Source organism: Anopheles gambiae, chromosome 3 (assembly GCF_943734735.2).
Source record: "Anopheles gambiae chromosome 3, idAnoGambNW_F1_1, whole genome shotgun sequence".
NCBI lineage: Eukaryota > Metazoa > Arthropoda > Insecta > Diptera > Culicidae > Anopheles > Anopheles gambiae.
This window is the reverse complement of record NC_064602.1, coordinates 19,958,608-19,975,672: the sequence shown is the minus strand read 5'-3', so window position 1 is coordinate 19,975,672 and position 17,065 is coordinate 19,958,608. Positions and strand designations below refer to the sequence as shown.

Genomic DNA, 17,065 nt, shown 5'->3' with positions numbered 1-17,065 from the left:
TTTTTGGTGAAAACTCACTCAAACAATCGTTCTGACAATGATATCGATAAGGGAAGATAGATCGGGGCATCCGTGAGTCATTTTTCGTACATCCTGCACCAACGAACCAACGGGCCCGTATCCGTAACCGTGCAGACCATGTCCGTGAGCGGTGGACGTGACTGAATCTTTCATGGTTCTTTCGCCGGTGAGACGAAATCCTTGGCAAGAAGACACACCTTGGCGCTCTGCTGGACGAAATTATTCATAAGCGACCAGTTTCGTATTTTTCTACTCAGGTTCTGTCCAAGCTGTCGTGATTTTTGTTTCGGTTCTGTCGCTTCCTACGTTTCCATCCGTGTCCAGTGACGAGTGTTCTTGGACGTGTTTGTGTGTGTTAAATCCTTAAAAAGTTGCCCAACGGACAGCACAAGCACCGAAGGACCAACGAACACCAAAGTTAAGGTGAGCGGGACATTCACACACCGGGTGATGAATTTTTCAACTATTTCGTTTAAGGGTGGAAACTTGTCGGGCTTTTGGCGATGTCCCAATGGTGGCCGCAACAACCAGCGATAAGGGGATGGGGTACGTTGGTACCGAAGTTGCTGCCTTGCTGCCAGAGAGATTATGAATGTGAAGGGGTTTTTATTTATTATTAGATGGTGGTAACATTTCGCAGCAACACATTTTACACAACATAAATTGCGTGGTAAATACGTTTTGATGGGGAGTTTGAGAGGGCTTGTTTGAATAATCTTTTACGTAAAATATTATTCTGGTTACAGGCTCTTGGAAACGTTGGATTTAAAAAAAAAAAACAAATTTTCGCACTATAAAATCTTTCATTCCGCCTGAAGGTATGCAACATGATTTGGAAAAGGGTTATATTTAAAACAAACAAATAGTTTTAAAGACGAAAAACTGGATTCGCGTTATCGCAAGAATAATAAGAAAGCGTGGTTATGAAAAAGAAAATCGACACGATTAGTAACATGTTTTGAACCGAGTTGCTTCGAAACGTTGATATGGAGTAAATTATTTTAAAATTACTTTTAATTCAAATACTTTGTCTTTCTAAACCTTCTTATTCTGATTACCCAAAGTCAATTTAGGACGATTATTATAGTTTAAGAATGCAGCATTTACTGTATTTTTAAACCATATTAACTCTGCTTAACTGATAAAAGTATACTCAAATAATTAATACAACACTCATAGATCTTCTTCTTCTTCTTTGGCTCAACAACCGTTGTCGGTCAAGGCCTGCCTGTACTGTGGGCTTTGGCTTTGAGTGACAAATTGATTTCCCCCCATAGCAGGATAGTCAAATCCTACGTAAGGCGGCACGCATGGTTTATTTGGGGATCGAACCCATGACGAGCATGTTGTTAAGTCGTACCAGTTGATGACTGTACTACGAGACCGGCTCACTCGTAGATCACTATGGTGATAATATACCATTTCGACGAATGGCATACGGAAACCGTTGTTATTTTTTATGTCTAACACGCCGTATAAGTTCTTTTCATCACAATTTTTTCGTAGGCTGAAATTTCAGCCTGTTTTAATTGTATAGCAGTTATCGAACACCTATCAATGGCAATAGTATGAATAGCTGAGCTGCGCGCAAGGATGCTGGCTTCCAACCGGTCTTTCTAGAGCCTGAAAAATCAGTTCGCCTTAAATGACCTGTCACGACGGACGAAGCTGGGACTATATAGTACCTATATAGTTCCAGTACTCACATACGCCTCTGAGACATGGGCACTGTCCAAATCTGACGAAACCCTCTTAGCCGCGTTCGAGAGGAAGATGCTCAGAAGGATACTTGGCCCCGTATGTGTGGAAGGACAATGGAGGAGCCGCTATAATGACGAGCTATAAGAGATGTACATTCACTGTCGTACAGCGTATCAAAGTTCGCCAGGCTGGCCATGTTGTAAGCATGGAAACGGACGACCCAGCCCGTAAAGTCTTTCTAGGCCGTCTTTTTAGGCGGACAGAGGAGGCGTGGTAGACCCGAATTGAAGTGGCAAGATGGCGTGGAGGCGTCCGCCATTACGGCCGGGATAACGGACTGGCAGACGAAGGCGCGAGACCGTGAGCGGTTTCGGATAAGTAAGTAAGTATCAAAGAGGGTCCGGTCTGGTGGTACAGTACAACTCGAACGACTTAACAACATGCCCGTCATGGGTTCAAGCCCCAAAAAGAGCGTGCTCCCAAACGTAGGACTGACTATCCTGCTATGGTAACAATAAGTCACTGAAAGCCAAGCTCACTTCACTAGTGGGTACAGGCAGGCCTTGACCGACAGCGGTTGTTGTGCCAAAGAAGAAGAAGAATCAAAGAGGGTATAATATACAGGTGGGCTCATCCCAAGGTGTATGTATTTAGAAGGTTGATTTTTATCGATCAAAACACATCTAAAATCCTCATTCTATACACTAAAAGTTCAACAAACACGTGAAATACTGCTAATTGTAGGCTAAATCAAATCTGAACGACTTAACATCCATTTTTATTTCGATACATCATCGTCCTACCTGATCTCTTTAAAGCACCTTGGGAAGAAGATGTTTTTAAGACATTGAGCAGGTACTCGAATCTAATTCTAGCTTTGAGGCTAAAGTAATCTAGACTGAAAATTGCAGCCTAGTTTTGTGTGTGGTGTTGTAGAGTCAACGATTTCAACCTCCAACTGTCAACCATAATGTCGAAGCAAAAGAATACGATGCTAGGAACTAGGGGCGCCATATGGTGTGAGCGAAGCGAAAACAATACTAAGAACTCTGTATTTGCTTTGTAAAACAATGACACAACATGAACAGTGTGAAGCCTGCTCGCAAGTGGGATGAAAGTGAAACAAAAGACAATTGTCTGCGCTAAGGCACGTGCGCGCTTTTGGTGGCCGATCGGCCTTTCTTAGAATTTCCTAGGTTAAGCGACAAACCAGAGAAGTTTCGTATCACGAGCGTATGAAATCGAAAGTCAGTCCATCTTTAGCACTCGACGCGATCGGTCAAAATAAATGAATTGTCACAGCAGTCCAAGTCTAAGTTTTAATGTTTAAATTCAAAACACATAAAAAAGCTAACTAGAATCGTGAAGGGACCCAATATTAGATTGCATTTTCAACAACTCAATTCTTGTTATTAATATTAACCATTATGTAGCCATATAATCAAAAATGGACATGTGGTTCGACTTAGATAGAACAAAAGCTAATACTAAAAACAAACTATTCCCCGTATTGAGAAGGCTTTCCCCAACATGATCTAATGTCGTTTAATAAATAAACATTACATTTCCGCTTCCAATGCAACCAACGAACCGTTTCCAATTCCTCAAAAAATGAGTGCATAACGTACAGCAACATTTTGCCACAGGCTCAGGCTACATTGAAACGAATCCATTCCAAGCAGAACTATCGCTCGCCAACCGAAAGGTTAAACGCCAGGATTACGATTCCTTGAAAAAGCACCATTCACAATTGAAATCCCCAATTTTTTGACAGAATTGTAACGTGCTTTCACGTGCTCCCTACAATCGCTTGCCACCGTTACAGGCGATAAGGCACAAAAGCGTCTCAGCGGTTGTTTCATTAAAAAGCAAGCGTTTCGTGGAAATTCGACCAGGCGAGTGGATTTGGCCGTTGTTGGTAAAGTCAAGTGGTTTGGTGTTTGCTATCTTTAGATTGTGTGCTATTGCTGGTTTCCTGTGAGTGTTTGCAGTAAGTGATTCTACGAGATCTGTCCAACATCCAATAAATGTTCGTTGCATTGCAATGTACTTTCAAGAACACAAGTAACAGGAATGTCTTGTTCGTTCTTCTTTTTTCCGCTCGGTTGTGTAGTGTTCTTTCCATATTGTAGAAGTAGGTTATCGTGATTCGAGAAAAATGAGTTCAACGACTTTAGCCAATAATTTTACCTCCCAATAAAAAGTATGGAATAGGTTCATCAAATTCAATATTTCCCCTTTTTCAATATGCCAATGCATCTATTCCATCTCGAAATTGGAAATGCTTTTGCCCTTACTCACGTCTGCCCTTCCAATCCCTTAACCTTTGCACACCAACAAAAAAAGAGCACTCCATTAAGTAAACTTTAAACATATGCCAGCCCGCCCCGATCGTACCCGGATGGTGTACGGAAATGGAATATTACTTCAGAATGCGCGCTCGCTGCACAAACCGGTTCCGACAGGGTTACGGAACCGCAACATGCCAGCCAGCCAGCAATGAAGGAAACGCACCCGTGGATTTTTCAGGCAGACTCGCACACCCGACCGCCCAGTCTCGACTCCCGAGCTCGAATGCACACCATCGATGCACCTGCCACAGACATCATTTTCTACTTCAACTTTGAAGCCTGCAAGGGTCGTGAGAGTGTGGCAAAAGGGGGTGATCAGGGTATGGGTGGGAAAAATATGATAACCTGACGGAAACCATCGACCCGATTTTAAACATCCAAACGCCCGGTCAGTGGCGCCTGCGGCCGACACCACCGGGGCACGCACAGGTACGGTAGCTGCATGCACCTGACGCGCGCGCCCCTGTTTGTGCATGTTTTGATATGCACAGATTTCGGCCGATGCTGCATAAGCGCGATGCGTTCACACTTCACCCAACGGGAGCCAACCTCGCCCGGATGCACGCCATACGCATAAGCGTACCGGATGCACTAGGTGTGTGTGTGTTCTGGGGGAGAGCTTATATAAAGGTTCCTGAGTCTGAGTGCACAGTTCGGGATGTGGTTGAGATTGGCATCCACCCGTCACACAAGCAACGACGTTCCGATGCGGCAACAGCAGCGGTCGCGGACAGAAGGTGGGTTATGGGGCTTAGGTAGCAAACTACAAGTTAACAAGCATTTCATCTCCCGGGCCAACCGGACACGACTCTACACACACACACACACACACACACACACACACACACCGGGAAAGCTTTCATCGCCGGCAGCATGATCGAGCAGCATAGTGCACAGCGGTAGGCGCGTTCATTCATTCGCGCCAAGGCGTCCGTCGCCTCGTCAGCGCGCATCGTCGCAAATATGCATATCTGGCGCAATATCAGTAAAAGCATTTACAATATTTTAATGGAATATGCTTAGATATGGCTCTACCAGGCTGCCAGGTGGGGTAGCCTCGGAGACGGCTGGTCCCGGGGTGGCGTCATTATGCACACGGTTTTGCACCGTTGAAATGCTTTTTGCGCTGCCGGTGGTTTCCTAACCGACACGGGGGTGGGTCGGTGGAGGAGGGGGGGTTTATTTATGCAGCTGAGTTGCTGCAGGTTTGGATGACCGAAATTTTATCCGAAAACTCCGCCGCCTACTACGCGCGTTTTCGATACAAATGGTGGATATTGGTTGATAGGGTGTGATGGTGTGTTTAGGCGACTCGTTAACCTTTGCTGTGCTTAGAGCGTTTGGAACGATTCGCTGGAACGGTCGACATTCGACAGTCGGCTTTTGTGGATTTTTCTTGGTATTTAGCCTGTTCAATTGAATTTTATCAAGCTTAACCTTTTGCAGATTATTTTTATACATTGCTTTCCATAAAAACGCATAATAAATTATTATTTAATGCAATTTTACTGTAGGCAGATTCACTGATTGATTCCGCTTTTTGGGTGCCTAAAGAGAAGTTTATTAGTTAATATTATTTTTGCAGGTTTAATCCAATCAGCTTTTACTGGTTGATTTTAAAACTGACTTTTAACAGAAAGTTGTTATTTTACAGGGGTTTTCAGGGGCTGTTGTAAGTTTGGAACACTTTCTTGACTCTTTCTTTAGTGAAGTGAACTTTATGTCACGGGAAGTGGACTATGAGGCACCCTTTTTGAACTTGGAATCCTATAGAAATTGACTGATTGCCTGTCAAAAATAGGGGGCCGTAAAGTCACGTTTGTTTATAAAGAACAGCCTTTTTGATGGAAAATGTAATCAGTTACTTCGCATATGTAATGCAAAAGACTGTTTGTGTCACTAACCTGTTTTGTCTGGATTAAAAACAGTGAACGCTTATCTACAATCACGAAAGTTTGGAAAACCCCTGAAAAATTATCAGTTGTTTCGGCGCATTTTTGTCCCTCCAATCCAAAAAATCCTGTTGAAATCTGTACAAATACATTGATCTCTACTTCTTTTTCTTCTAATTCTGGTGTAACGCCGTACGCGATCATGGCAGCCTATAGCCTATGGCAGCCTATAAGCTTTCGGGACTTATTGCGTATCGTGTAGCCGGATGGTCAGCTCCTGCAACGGGGGGCAGACCATATGAGGTTTGAGCCCACGACGGGTATGTTGTTAAGTCGTGTCAGTTGAGGACTGTACCACGAGAACTCCCCCATCTCTAATTTGTAATCGAATTTTAAGTTTGCAATAGCAAAAATCCGATAAGTATTTGCATACTGAATGCTTCTATGTCCTTAAAGGTTGTAAGAACTTTTGCAGCTCTCTAATGAAAACAAACTCCCCCAAGTCAACAGTTCTATCCCTGCCGAAGTTATATCTATTTTTAGATCCACAATATCACTGTATGGAATCTTTATCAAGGTACAAAGAACTTTCTTTCGTTGTTTAATACCTATTATTTTACCTACATTTTTCTTCAATACTTACTTTAAGTTCTCATTTGAGACTGCTTCTGGTATAGATTAGATTATCTATATCCAATTATATGAGCAGCCCTAGCCATCAGCTTTGATCACATTTCTCTTTCAGGTAGAGATTTGGCAGTCTTATGATAGATACACCTACACATATGACTGTGGCTCAATTCCCATTTGAACACCTCTCTTCCATGTTAGCGCACACGGTTAATTATAAGCATTTTCTCAGATTTCTCTATATCTTACGTGAAAATCACAAATCAAACACCAGCGCCTGTCATTTAAATATTTCCATTTGTACCACTTTTAATGCATTTGGCTCGTAGCACACCTTTCGCCTCACGAGCGTGCGTGAATCACGTTCACACCTGTAGTTTCTATTACAATATTCACATGTTCCAGGAAAAAAAATACAATTCAGTATAAAAAAAAATGTTTAAAGTACGCCACAATATACAACGAAATATTAATCACAATCCATTCCACTTAAGGGTTTTGCTAGTGCTACCGCTACTACTCCTACTCATACACTTCTTCTACTCCTGCTGCTCCAACCGTGCCAGTAAGCCAGCTTCCGGCACGCCGGTTACCGCTTGTCCGTGCTTAAGTCATGCTTGTTTGTGTGTGTGGGGTGTGTGTGGTGTGTGTGGGTTTGTGTATTTACTGAGTGACCTCTTGACCTGTTGTGGGTTAACCCATCTTCAGCTTGCGCTTCAGCGTCCAGAATCCAACCACCTTAATTGCAACGAAATGCACGACCAGCGTCACCACGTTGAACAGATAGTTGCCGGACACTACGCCCAGCTCCCGCATGATCGTGTTGGCTTTCCTGTTGGCGAAGAGAGGTTTGAGACAGAAAGAGAGAGAGAGAAAGATGAGAAAGGATATATTGCAACCTCCAATTGCCATGATTTATGGTGGCACGGTCACGTGGAGGGAGAGAAGCGCGTTACTTCGCCAAGCGGCAGCGTCTTGAAGGCGAAGGCGTGACCCACCCGACCCACGGAAGACGCTACTTACACGTAGTGACAGTACATCTCGTCCTTCGGGCACACCAGGTCGCTCCGGCTGTCATCGTAGGCGGTCAGCACGAGCGCCTCGAAGCTGTAGCGATGGGAGGAAAGGTAGCTGATGCCCCGCATCGCATCCGACATGTGGCTGAACATGATGAGAAAACCGCAAAACACAAACATGAAGCAGGTCATGATGGCACCGATGAACGTTCCGTTCTGTTTTCAGGGATGGGTGGTGGATGACGTCCAGCAGGATGAAGATATTGCCACAGCACCCGACGGCAAACGATGCAAGCACATACATAAACACAGCAAAAGACATGGTTAAGACAATCCGATTCCACAGCAAAAGGGTTTAGCAAACAGCAAACAAACACAGCGCACAGCGATAGAGGAGCATTCCCGCTCGGAAGCCAAACCCTCACCCACAGCTGGGCTAATGAGACTGACTCCGAGCGGTCCGATCTCCTCCAACCCTTGCGCCTCCCACCCCCATCTCCGATACTTACGATTTCGTTCAGGAACGTGCCGAGAAACAGGCCGAACCCGTCGGCAACGATGGTGTTGAGCACCAGCACGGCCGTAAACATGAGATAGCGCTCCAGCTCGCACGGTTGGTACGTCATCGCGTACACAATCGTGGCATAAACGATCGCAAAGAAGATCTGTCAAAAGTGGTTTTGTGTGATAGGTTAGCATGGTAAAACGGGTAAATGTTGGTGAAGCTGTGTCGCTTTTACTAACAAACACACATGTTGTTGTCGTACTGTGTGCTTCTGTGCCGATGCTTCTGTCGAGGGTAATTGAGTGTCGAGCTTCGTGTGTGTGTGCGTGTGCTTTAGGGGGTAGATAATGTCCATTCGAGCTTTTTGTACTTAGTGAACACGGTAGTAGGCATGTCTACTTGGATTAACGTAATGCTTTCTCAAAACCGGTCTAATCTGTCGGCTAATGTTTTAGATTCCATTAAGTCCTCGTCAAATTACTAAGCTTTAGTCAGTGATTCTGTTTCTGAATTCTGAAGCTAAATATAGCTCGTGTCAGTTTCATCTCGTAACACTTGATTCATAATGGCTGAATAGAGGTAGCTTCATGGTAAAAATAAAGATTTGTTTTGAAGGGGTTTTTATTTGAATACTCCTATTGGATTGTTTGAATTGCTGATATTGGAATGACCAAAACGGGAAAATTGCCATTAACATGAAACTTATCTTTTCCTTAGGATCTTGTAAAACTTTGAAGAAAAAAAACTACAAAAACCCTATTTTTTCTGACTACTTCATTGTATCCATCATGACGATATGGTATAAAAATACCAAAATTCCTATAATCCTTCAACATAACTTACTGAAAAAAGGCTTAGTTTTGAATCAAATTTGATATGAAAAGTAAAGATTATTCTACCAATAATGATGTTTTGTGGTATTCATCTTCTGCGATCTATACAAAAACGTCCAAAACGAGCTGTAAATCTTAATTTGACCTTTAACCCTTAACTTTTCTCTTAGCTTGAAAGGCAAATTTAAGAAAACACAATTTTAACATGAAGCTTATCCAATATTTGGGAAAATGATGCCGATACACCAAACTATCCAGATAAACTTACTAAAAGTGACTGTTTTAGCTGATTTCATAACTATAAGTACACCTCTATCATACTTTTTAAATAGGAATAAATTTACCTTGGTAAGGGCGAAAGGAAATAATAACTCAATAGTACCAAAATGCAGCCAAATTGCATTGCTATAATTATGTTACAATGGTAATTATTATAAAAAATCATAAAGCTCCTACGCACACCTTGAAAAATGCCCAAGAATAACTCATATTAGTGTAAAGGACACAAGTTTTCTACATTAACTGTTGATACTACTGTCTCTTAGTGATCTCTACAGTCATTATACGATCATTTCATGCAAAAGAACGTGTAAAAACGATGAAAAAATAACATATTCTGCATTTAGAGAGATTAACTTATCTGCAGATCATCCTAATTCCTAACCGTTTCTGGAGAAACGGTTCAAATCTAATAATTATGCTTGTTTATAAGCAAATAAACAAACGCAAACCTTCATTTTCAACTCATGTTGCCTCTAATTACTGCATTAACTTTAATCCAAACCCACACCTAAAACTCACCTGCACTGGCAGTGACGTCAGCATCGACGCGACAAAGTACGTCCGTATTTTGTACCACCGGTTGAACGATTCCTTCTTCAAGATATTCATTTCGTACGGATCTGTGCAAGTGGTTGGCGGCGGAAAGGGGAGTAGAACGAAATTTTGCAATTTAATTGTAAAAAAACACCTTTTCCCAATGTAACGCTAACGCACAAACAGCAACCTACATTTCAGCACGCCCGGCATCACCGTCGTGTACCACAGGTACAGTATGTGCACCATGAACGAGGCCACGTTCGAGATCGATTTCGTTGCGTTAATGCCCGAATCGCCGAACAGCAATCCAATCACGATGGCACACACGATGTGAACAAACAGCTTCAGATGCGTTACCGTCTGCAAGCGAAGCCGCCGAAACGGAGTGGGGTGGGAAAAGTTCTCGTGAAAATGCGTACTGCGGGCTTTGGAACGTATTCCTTTCCCCCCAATGACTTACCCAGTCCCGGTACAGCTGAATGTTGGAGCGCTTCATCAGGATCAACAGTTTGGCAAACTCGGACGGTCGGCGCTGGCTCTGGTCCGCCATCTTGCCGGGCAGCTGGTCCACCGGGCCGACCAGCGGTACGACCACCGCCACTTCCTTCCGGTGGCCCTGGTAGACGGCATCGTTGTGATTGCTGTCGTAGGCCGGCGGACAGGGGGGTAGTGCGGCCGGCACTCCACCACCACCACCACCACCGCCCAACCGGTCGACGAGCGGGGCCAATCGCCAGCTCGGATCGGTGGCGGCTTTGGCAAGCGCTTTGGTAAAGTTGCCGTACTCCTTGTTGGTGACCTCCAGCACTGTTGGAAGAAGGGAAGGGGATGAATGAGGAAGCACAACACACAAACACACAAACACACACACACAGACAGCGAGTGCGCAGAAACTTACAGTAATCGGCCGCATTGTGATACGCCGGACAGTGCAGCCCGACCGAGCGCAGGTACGGTACGGTGTTCAGGGCCGAACCCTGGTAGACGCAGTGGCCCTCGGCCAGCACGTACACGTGGTCAAACATTTCGTACACGGTGGCGGACGGTTGGTGGATTGTGCAGACGATGGTGCGCCCTTCGCGGGCCAGCCCCTGCAGCAGCTTGATCGTGTACAGTGACGACGAGCTGTCCAAGCCGCTGTGGGTTTTTTTTTTTCATTTTTGGGAACGAACGAGCGCATCAAAGCGTACACGGGGTGCCAAAAAAGCGTTGATTTCATCATCCGGTTTGCCGGTGTTGGCGTTGTTGTCGTTGAAAGCCATTGCCATAGTGGCGCAGCACCGGGTTTTGTCGTTTGCGATACGATTGAAATGCGACACAATTGTTGCAAAAAACCCAAGGCGGTCCAGGGCGGTTGATGTACGGTTCCCGGTACGGGTTGTTGCAGTGCAGGATATATCGCGACCATCATCGTCGTCCCAGGGGTGGAGTGATGTCGCGCACAAGGATGAAGTTTAAATGAGCAGAAAAAAGGGAAAAGAGGGAAAACAATGACACGATCAGAAAAGTGGTCCACGTGCACGTGACGCTCCTGCGGACAGGCATCATGTGGAAGATGATGATGGTGATAATGCAGGCGATGGTGCCGTTTGCTGCGGAGCTCATTAAACTAATGTAATTGTGCGATGCGTTCTAGTTTATCTTCGCAGTTCAACTTCCAGGCAAACTGTTGCACAATGCGTGAACTATCTCCAGAGGGAGACCGGAAGCAAACAATGTGGCTCTGCGTCAAAATAACTCCACTCAAACAGTTCCACGAATTTTAATATATTAACTCCTTGGGGCCTTTGCTTGGACATTGGAAGTCTAAAAAACCCAAAGGAAAAGAATAATAGTAGCATCCACAAACCATAGTTCTGACTTTCGGGGAGATCGAAACGGCTTTATTGCCGGAGCTTCTAAATCCCGATTTCCTGATCCATTTCCATCTACAACAGCAAGGTTTTGTGGTCGAAATGGACTTCGTAAGCTACTTTCTCGGCATGATGTGGACGCTTAGGTCCCAATATTGCTGCATCGAGCAATGACTGTACTAGGGAAGCGGATAACTTCAAACGCATGTCAAGAACAAAGGCTCTTATATTAGTTAACAATCTAAATAATCTTCTAATGAAGATGAAACCATGATGGAAAATAAAACAAAATAAACACAGTGAAGCCACGACAATAGAATACTCAGATGACCAACATAACAATATCACTTATCAATGGGATAAGTCTCCATTTGCACTCATTAATTTATTCCATTTCCTTCCATTTTTCTAACCGTTTTTTGTGATCGTTTCCCAAGGATATTTGGAAACTTCCCAAAACTATTTGAGTTATTTCACTATTTACAAACTGTTTCACGAAAAATCATGATACAAATAGTTTAGAACAATCTTGAAAGAAAAAAAAACAGTAAATTTAGGAAACATTTATTAAAATGAGATAATGATTCAAAAACATGAGGAAAAGAGACAATTATGCAAAAAGTTTTGAAAAATTTCCATAAAAAAAGGTAAACGATATTTACACATAAAAGCAGAACTTTATAAATTAATTATTAAACGGATGGAGAATTTGTTACTGTACCACTTAATTAATAATTGCCAAGTTATTTTTCAGTTAAACGAAGAAAATGTCACGCTTTGTAACATGTTATCTACGATGTCATGTGAAAAATGATGTCAGTCTCGATCCAATCAAAAGATCTGAGTTGGGATACAAAAGAGAGAGCCCAAATATAAGACATTTTCAAGAGAACCTTTTGTGTTTTACTAATTTTTCACTCTTTTTACACTTTTTTAAGTGCCGTTTTGAAGATACTACATACTAGAGAACTTTTAACGAGTATAATTCAAATATTCCGCAACCTTGAAACAATTTTAAAGCATTACTGTTTGAGGAACGAGCAATATCTCATTCAACCACAGCATCATCACTCAATGACGAATCATTTCAATAGATGCAGTTCCATGATGACTATTGCTTCAGCTATGCCATTCCAATCAAGATGAAAAAGGATTGATATGATGTTCTAAAGTAAGTTGAGAAAACCTCACTATCATCATTCCATCTAAACTAAACTTCCGAGGTCTGAGCTGGTTCAATATTTTCTTTCCTCAAAAACTTCCATTGCATAACCATCCAACCCACCCTATCGGTTTCCCTACTAAAACCGAATCTATTTTTATCGCTCCCTCCATTCCCCATTCCCAAAAGAAAGCACAAACCGCAAACTGCAATTCCTGCCAATAAACTCCGACAAAGCACCAGAGATGACCGGGGTGCCCGGGTGCATACACTTACGTGGTCGGTTCGTCCAGAAAGAGGATCGGCGGATTATCGATAAGCTCCAGTGCGATTGATAGACGCTTCCGCTGGCCGCCGGACAAACTGCCACAGCGCGTCTGCTTGCAGTAGCTCAAGTGTAACGTGTCGAGAATTTTGTCCACCTAAGGGTGAAAGGATAGACGACAAAAAAGCAGAAAGAGAAAATTGCATAAGAATGCACACAAAGAGGCACACATATTCGATCGGATAACTGCTTTCGGGAGGCACACAACACAAAAAGTAAAACTGAAAGCTTACCAGCCGAAGCTTTTCGCTGCGGTTAAGACTGTCGGACGAAACCTTCAGATCGCAGGCCATCAGCATTATCTCGTGCACGGTGAACAGGGGCTGCAGATAGTCTTCCTGTAGGATGTAGCTGCACAGCTTACGGTTTGTGCTGCCGCCGCTGCTGCCGAACGCTAGCGTACCCTTCACGCCGTGTGTCCTGAGCGGAGGAGAAGTAAAAACAGACAAAAAAGAGGGACATTTTTGAGGTTCTTGTCTGGGGGTCGATTGATCCGTAGCGGCTGACTGTATCTCGAGGCGCATGCACTCACGTGTAACCGGTAAGAATGTTTAGCAGCGACGATTTGCCTGCCCCGGACGGGCCCATGATGGCGGTCAGCTCGCCGGACTGAAACCGCCCCGACACGCCATTGAGGACGGTTTTCTTTTCTGCAAATGGAAATAAAAGAAACAATGTTATACATATAAACAAAAGAAGCACGCCTACCACCAAGCTTATAGTGTAGGGAAATAAAGGGATGAGCAAACGAAACGCTTCGTTTGTCACCACACATACGGCGTACAGTTGGCTTGTTGATAGACAGCCAGCACCGTGCTTCGTGCTCTTTTTGCCGCGCGTTTTAAATTATGCAAATGTGGTGTAAACATTTCCATCCGAAACGCAAACCGGACACGTGAGTGGAAGGAACAAACCGCGCATTCCGTGGACGGTTGTTTATCCTGCAAGAGTTTTCCACCAGGCAGCCGGCCTGGCGCACCAACCAACCGTATGATGGAGCCAATTGAGCGGACATATGCATACAACGACTACGCTGGCGGGGCTTGTTCGGATTGCATTTCCATAATGGGCGCTTCGAGCGAGCGAGAGGCCGGCCCGGAACCGGTGCGAAGTGCGTTGTAAAAGTATCGTGAAAAGCTTATTAGCATACAGTCTTCCTGAGGTTTGTTAAAGCTTTTCGTTCTGTTTATTTAGGTTATTCTGTATTTTCAGACATTTTTTTAAGTTGTTTGTGGAATTTTGTTTTTTTGTGTGTTTTCGTGTGTTTTTGTCGTGTTTGACATTTTAAAGAACTGCATGCAACAATGGCATCTATGAAACATTTAAAAATTAAAAAAAAACTCAAATAATCTTTTAAATTCCAATAATGGCCTTTTCTATAGTTTAAGCTAGAACGCTGTCAGTGATCGCGTTGATCGCGCCGGCGAAGAATCGGCGTTTGTTTATATACATTTTTTTAGGCTAGTTTTGTGCGTGATTTTGTATGGACTGTTCTGCAGCCAAGTGCCAAACAAAATATAAAACAGTCGGCTGATATTGTAAATGCCCTCACTAATGTTCAAACTTCTGTTTTACTGCCACGCCTACTTGAATGTTTAAGTAGATCGATACTAACAACATCGACTAGTGGTATAGGCAAAGAAGCATTAGCAGAAGAAGCAGAAAGAATAAGAAGAAGCATTAGCAGAAGAAGCAGAAAGAATAAGAAGAAGAAGAAGAAGAAGAAGAAGAAGAAGAAGAAGAAGAAGAAGAAGAAGAAGAAGAAGAAGAAGAAGAAGAAGAAGAAGAAGAAGAAGAAGAAGAAGAAGAAGAAGAAGAAGAAGGAGGAGGAGAAAAAGGAGAGTAAGGAAAAATAAGAGAAGTTTATAATCTAATTATACACGAGATTATGAAATACTGCTTAAAATTACTTTAATTTTAGCCGAGTATATTATTCCAATGGCTTTGGGGTTTAATTTCTTTATCCTGAAAACTATTGTTTATTACTTACATTAAAGAGAAGGGAAAGTTTTATACATTCTGATACATTTTTTACACAATTTATGTTTTACAGTGTTTTAAGCCTTTACTGAACACCATAAACCCCTCAGTAGCAATACATTAGCAAGGAAGCAAGCTGCACCAATGTTAAAAACGTGTCACAAAAACGACAACCATCAAGTGCCATTCACTCTGCATCTATGCATGATAAATTACCCTTCGAGGTGTTTGGGATAAAAACTGCATATGCAAAGCATCTTCAAGCCCCAATTAACAACACTAGCCGGTGCACTTGAGGTTATGAAGTAGCACGATCCTTCCTTCCAGCCCGGTCTTCATCATCCGGGCGTGTTAGCATGGGTACGGTACGATACGGCAGCTACTTAATGAAGCCGCACGAGAAGGATGCTGACCCTCAAACACATACACTTATACACACACACAGACCAATTACACTCACAGCACCGCAACGACACTTGACCGGATACTTGGCAGGCATCATTTCACACCAACGAAAACCTGCCTGCGCTTGCCTTCCTACTTCGCAAAAGCCCATCTAAGCCCACTTCAGCTAAAACCTCTTGTGTGGTATGGTAAATGTTACACCGAGATCGAGATGTAGCTAACCTCAACGAACAGTACACACACACATACACACACACCCTGATGCATTGATGCACTCGCTTGCTAATAATTGCACTGATTGCGTGAGATACCATCAAATGCAGCTATAGATAATTGATTTCCTCCTCGCTGGGAAACGCTGTTCGATACAATTCATTCGCTGATTCCACGTACCTTGGAATAGAATATTTGTGTTACATAGCGCATAGCTACATCCACCCATTAGCTAATCGTTCGCACACGGATAGAAACGGGCAGAGCGGTGGCTGAACCCGAAATTGCTGAACACACTCACTAACTAGCACTCGGAAAAACACATCCCACACTTAACCGCCTGATCCTCAGCACAGGTCAGCTGCCTGCATCTTTCACCAGGAGGCAAAGAATAATGGTTACACCATTGATGCAACCCTTCCTGTATGATCCTTCCCTGCTGTAGAGCAAACCCTACGAGTAGTAGCAACAAGCGTCAGCAAGTGTTCGGGACAGCCACTTAGCCACCACTTGGCGAGAAATTTGCACACACCACCACATCGCTTAAGTCGATGTACAGAGCATCGTAGTGTGGAGAGGATACCACGAAGGGTTTTAGTCCTTCGTCCAGGATTCAACGCTCCGAAATTACTCGCCTTCCGGCAGGAGGAAGTATCATCATCATCAGCACTATTAGACACCCGAACCGATGGATCGGTTCTGCACAGAGGGTGCTGCAATATTGCAATATCCTTCTTCTCTTCCTCTCTCTCCCTCTCCCTTTCTCTCGACAGAGTGAGGGAGCATTTTTGCTGATGCAACACACAGGATGGACTTTTTCTGCTGATGCATCTCCATCCATCCCTTCACTTCGCATGTATCGTTGCAGCGTGTGCGCTTGCAGCAAATGTTTAGTGTATGTGTACGTGTGTATCGGATATAATTGAATTACCGACCAATATATTCCAACCCATAGCCCTCATGGCTCATCAATCATACACTCCCGGGTGCCCGGCACCATCCCTTGAACAAACAAACTCCACAATCCCACCCAAGTTCCCGGGTGCAAGGTGCAATTCATTTGATTTGCAAACATCCGATCTCGAAGTGAGCTGCATACGATGCAATAATAGCATCGCCCTTCTGCCTCCAACTGGACCACTGGACCCAACTGCAATCCTTGATCCGGCTGACTGCACTGGCTGACCCACAACCCAACCTTCCAGCCAGCTCATTGCTCATATCAAATGCGCGTGTCTCGTGGCACTGTCTTGCGTGCCACCTTTGCGCCATGCAAAGCTGGACAAATCACAATTAATATTTTATTTCTACCCATATCTTCATTGCGACATGCGACAAATCCCCCCTTTAATACACACA

The 17,065-nt window shown here is 43.8% G+C and overlaps 1 protein-coding gene across 2 annotated transcripts in view; it reads right to left on the bottom strand.

Moving 5' to 3' along the window:
• Positions 1-6,878: 6,878 nt before the first annotated feature.
• Positions 6,879-17,065, bottom strand: part of LOC1279856 (ATP-binding cassette sub-family G member 1) — a 29,565-nt gene continuing 19,378 nt past the window's right edge. For both annotated transcript variants that reach the window (XM_061662987.1, XM_061662988.1), the window contains exons 3-12: positions 13,641-13,758; positions 13,342-13,528; positions 13,060-13,205; positions 10,667-10,905; positions 10,229-10,575; positions 9,960-10,128; positions 9,751-9,851; positions 8,121-8,276; positions 7,619-7,827; positions 6,879-7,427 (exon numbers count right to left, since the gene is read on the bottom strand). In XM_061662987.1, coding sequence (XP_061518971.1) covers positions 7,289-7,427; positions 7,619-7,827; positions 8,121-8,276; positions 9,751-9,851; positions 9,960-10,128; positions 10,229-10,575; positions 10,667-10,905; positions 13,060-13,205; positions 13,342-13,528; positions 13,641-13,758 — 1,811 coding nt within the window. In that variant the 3' untranslated portion in view covers positions 6,879-7,288. The remainder of the gene's footprint in view (positions 7,428-7,618; positions 7,828-8,120; positions 8,277-9,750; positions 9,852-9,959; positions 10,129-10,228; positions 10,576-10,666; positions 10,906-13,059; positions 13,206-13,341; positions 13,529-13,640; positions 13,759-17,065) is intronic.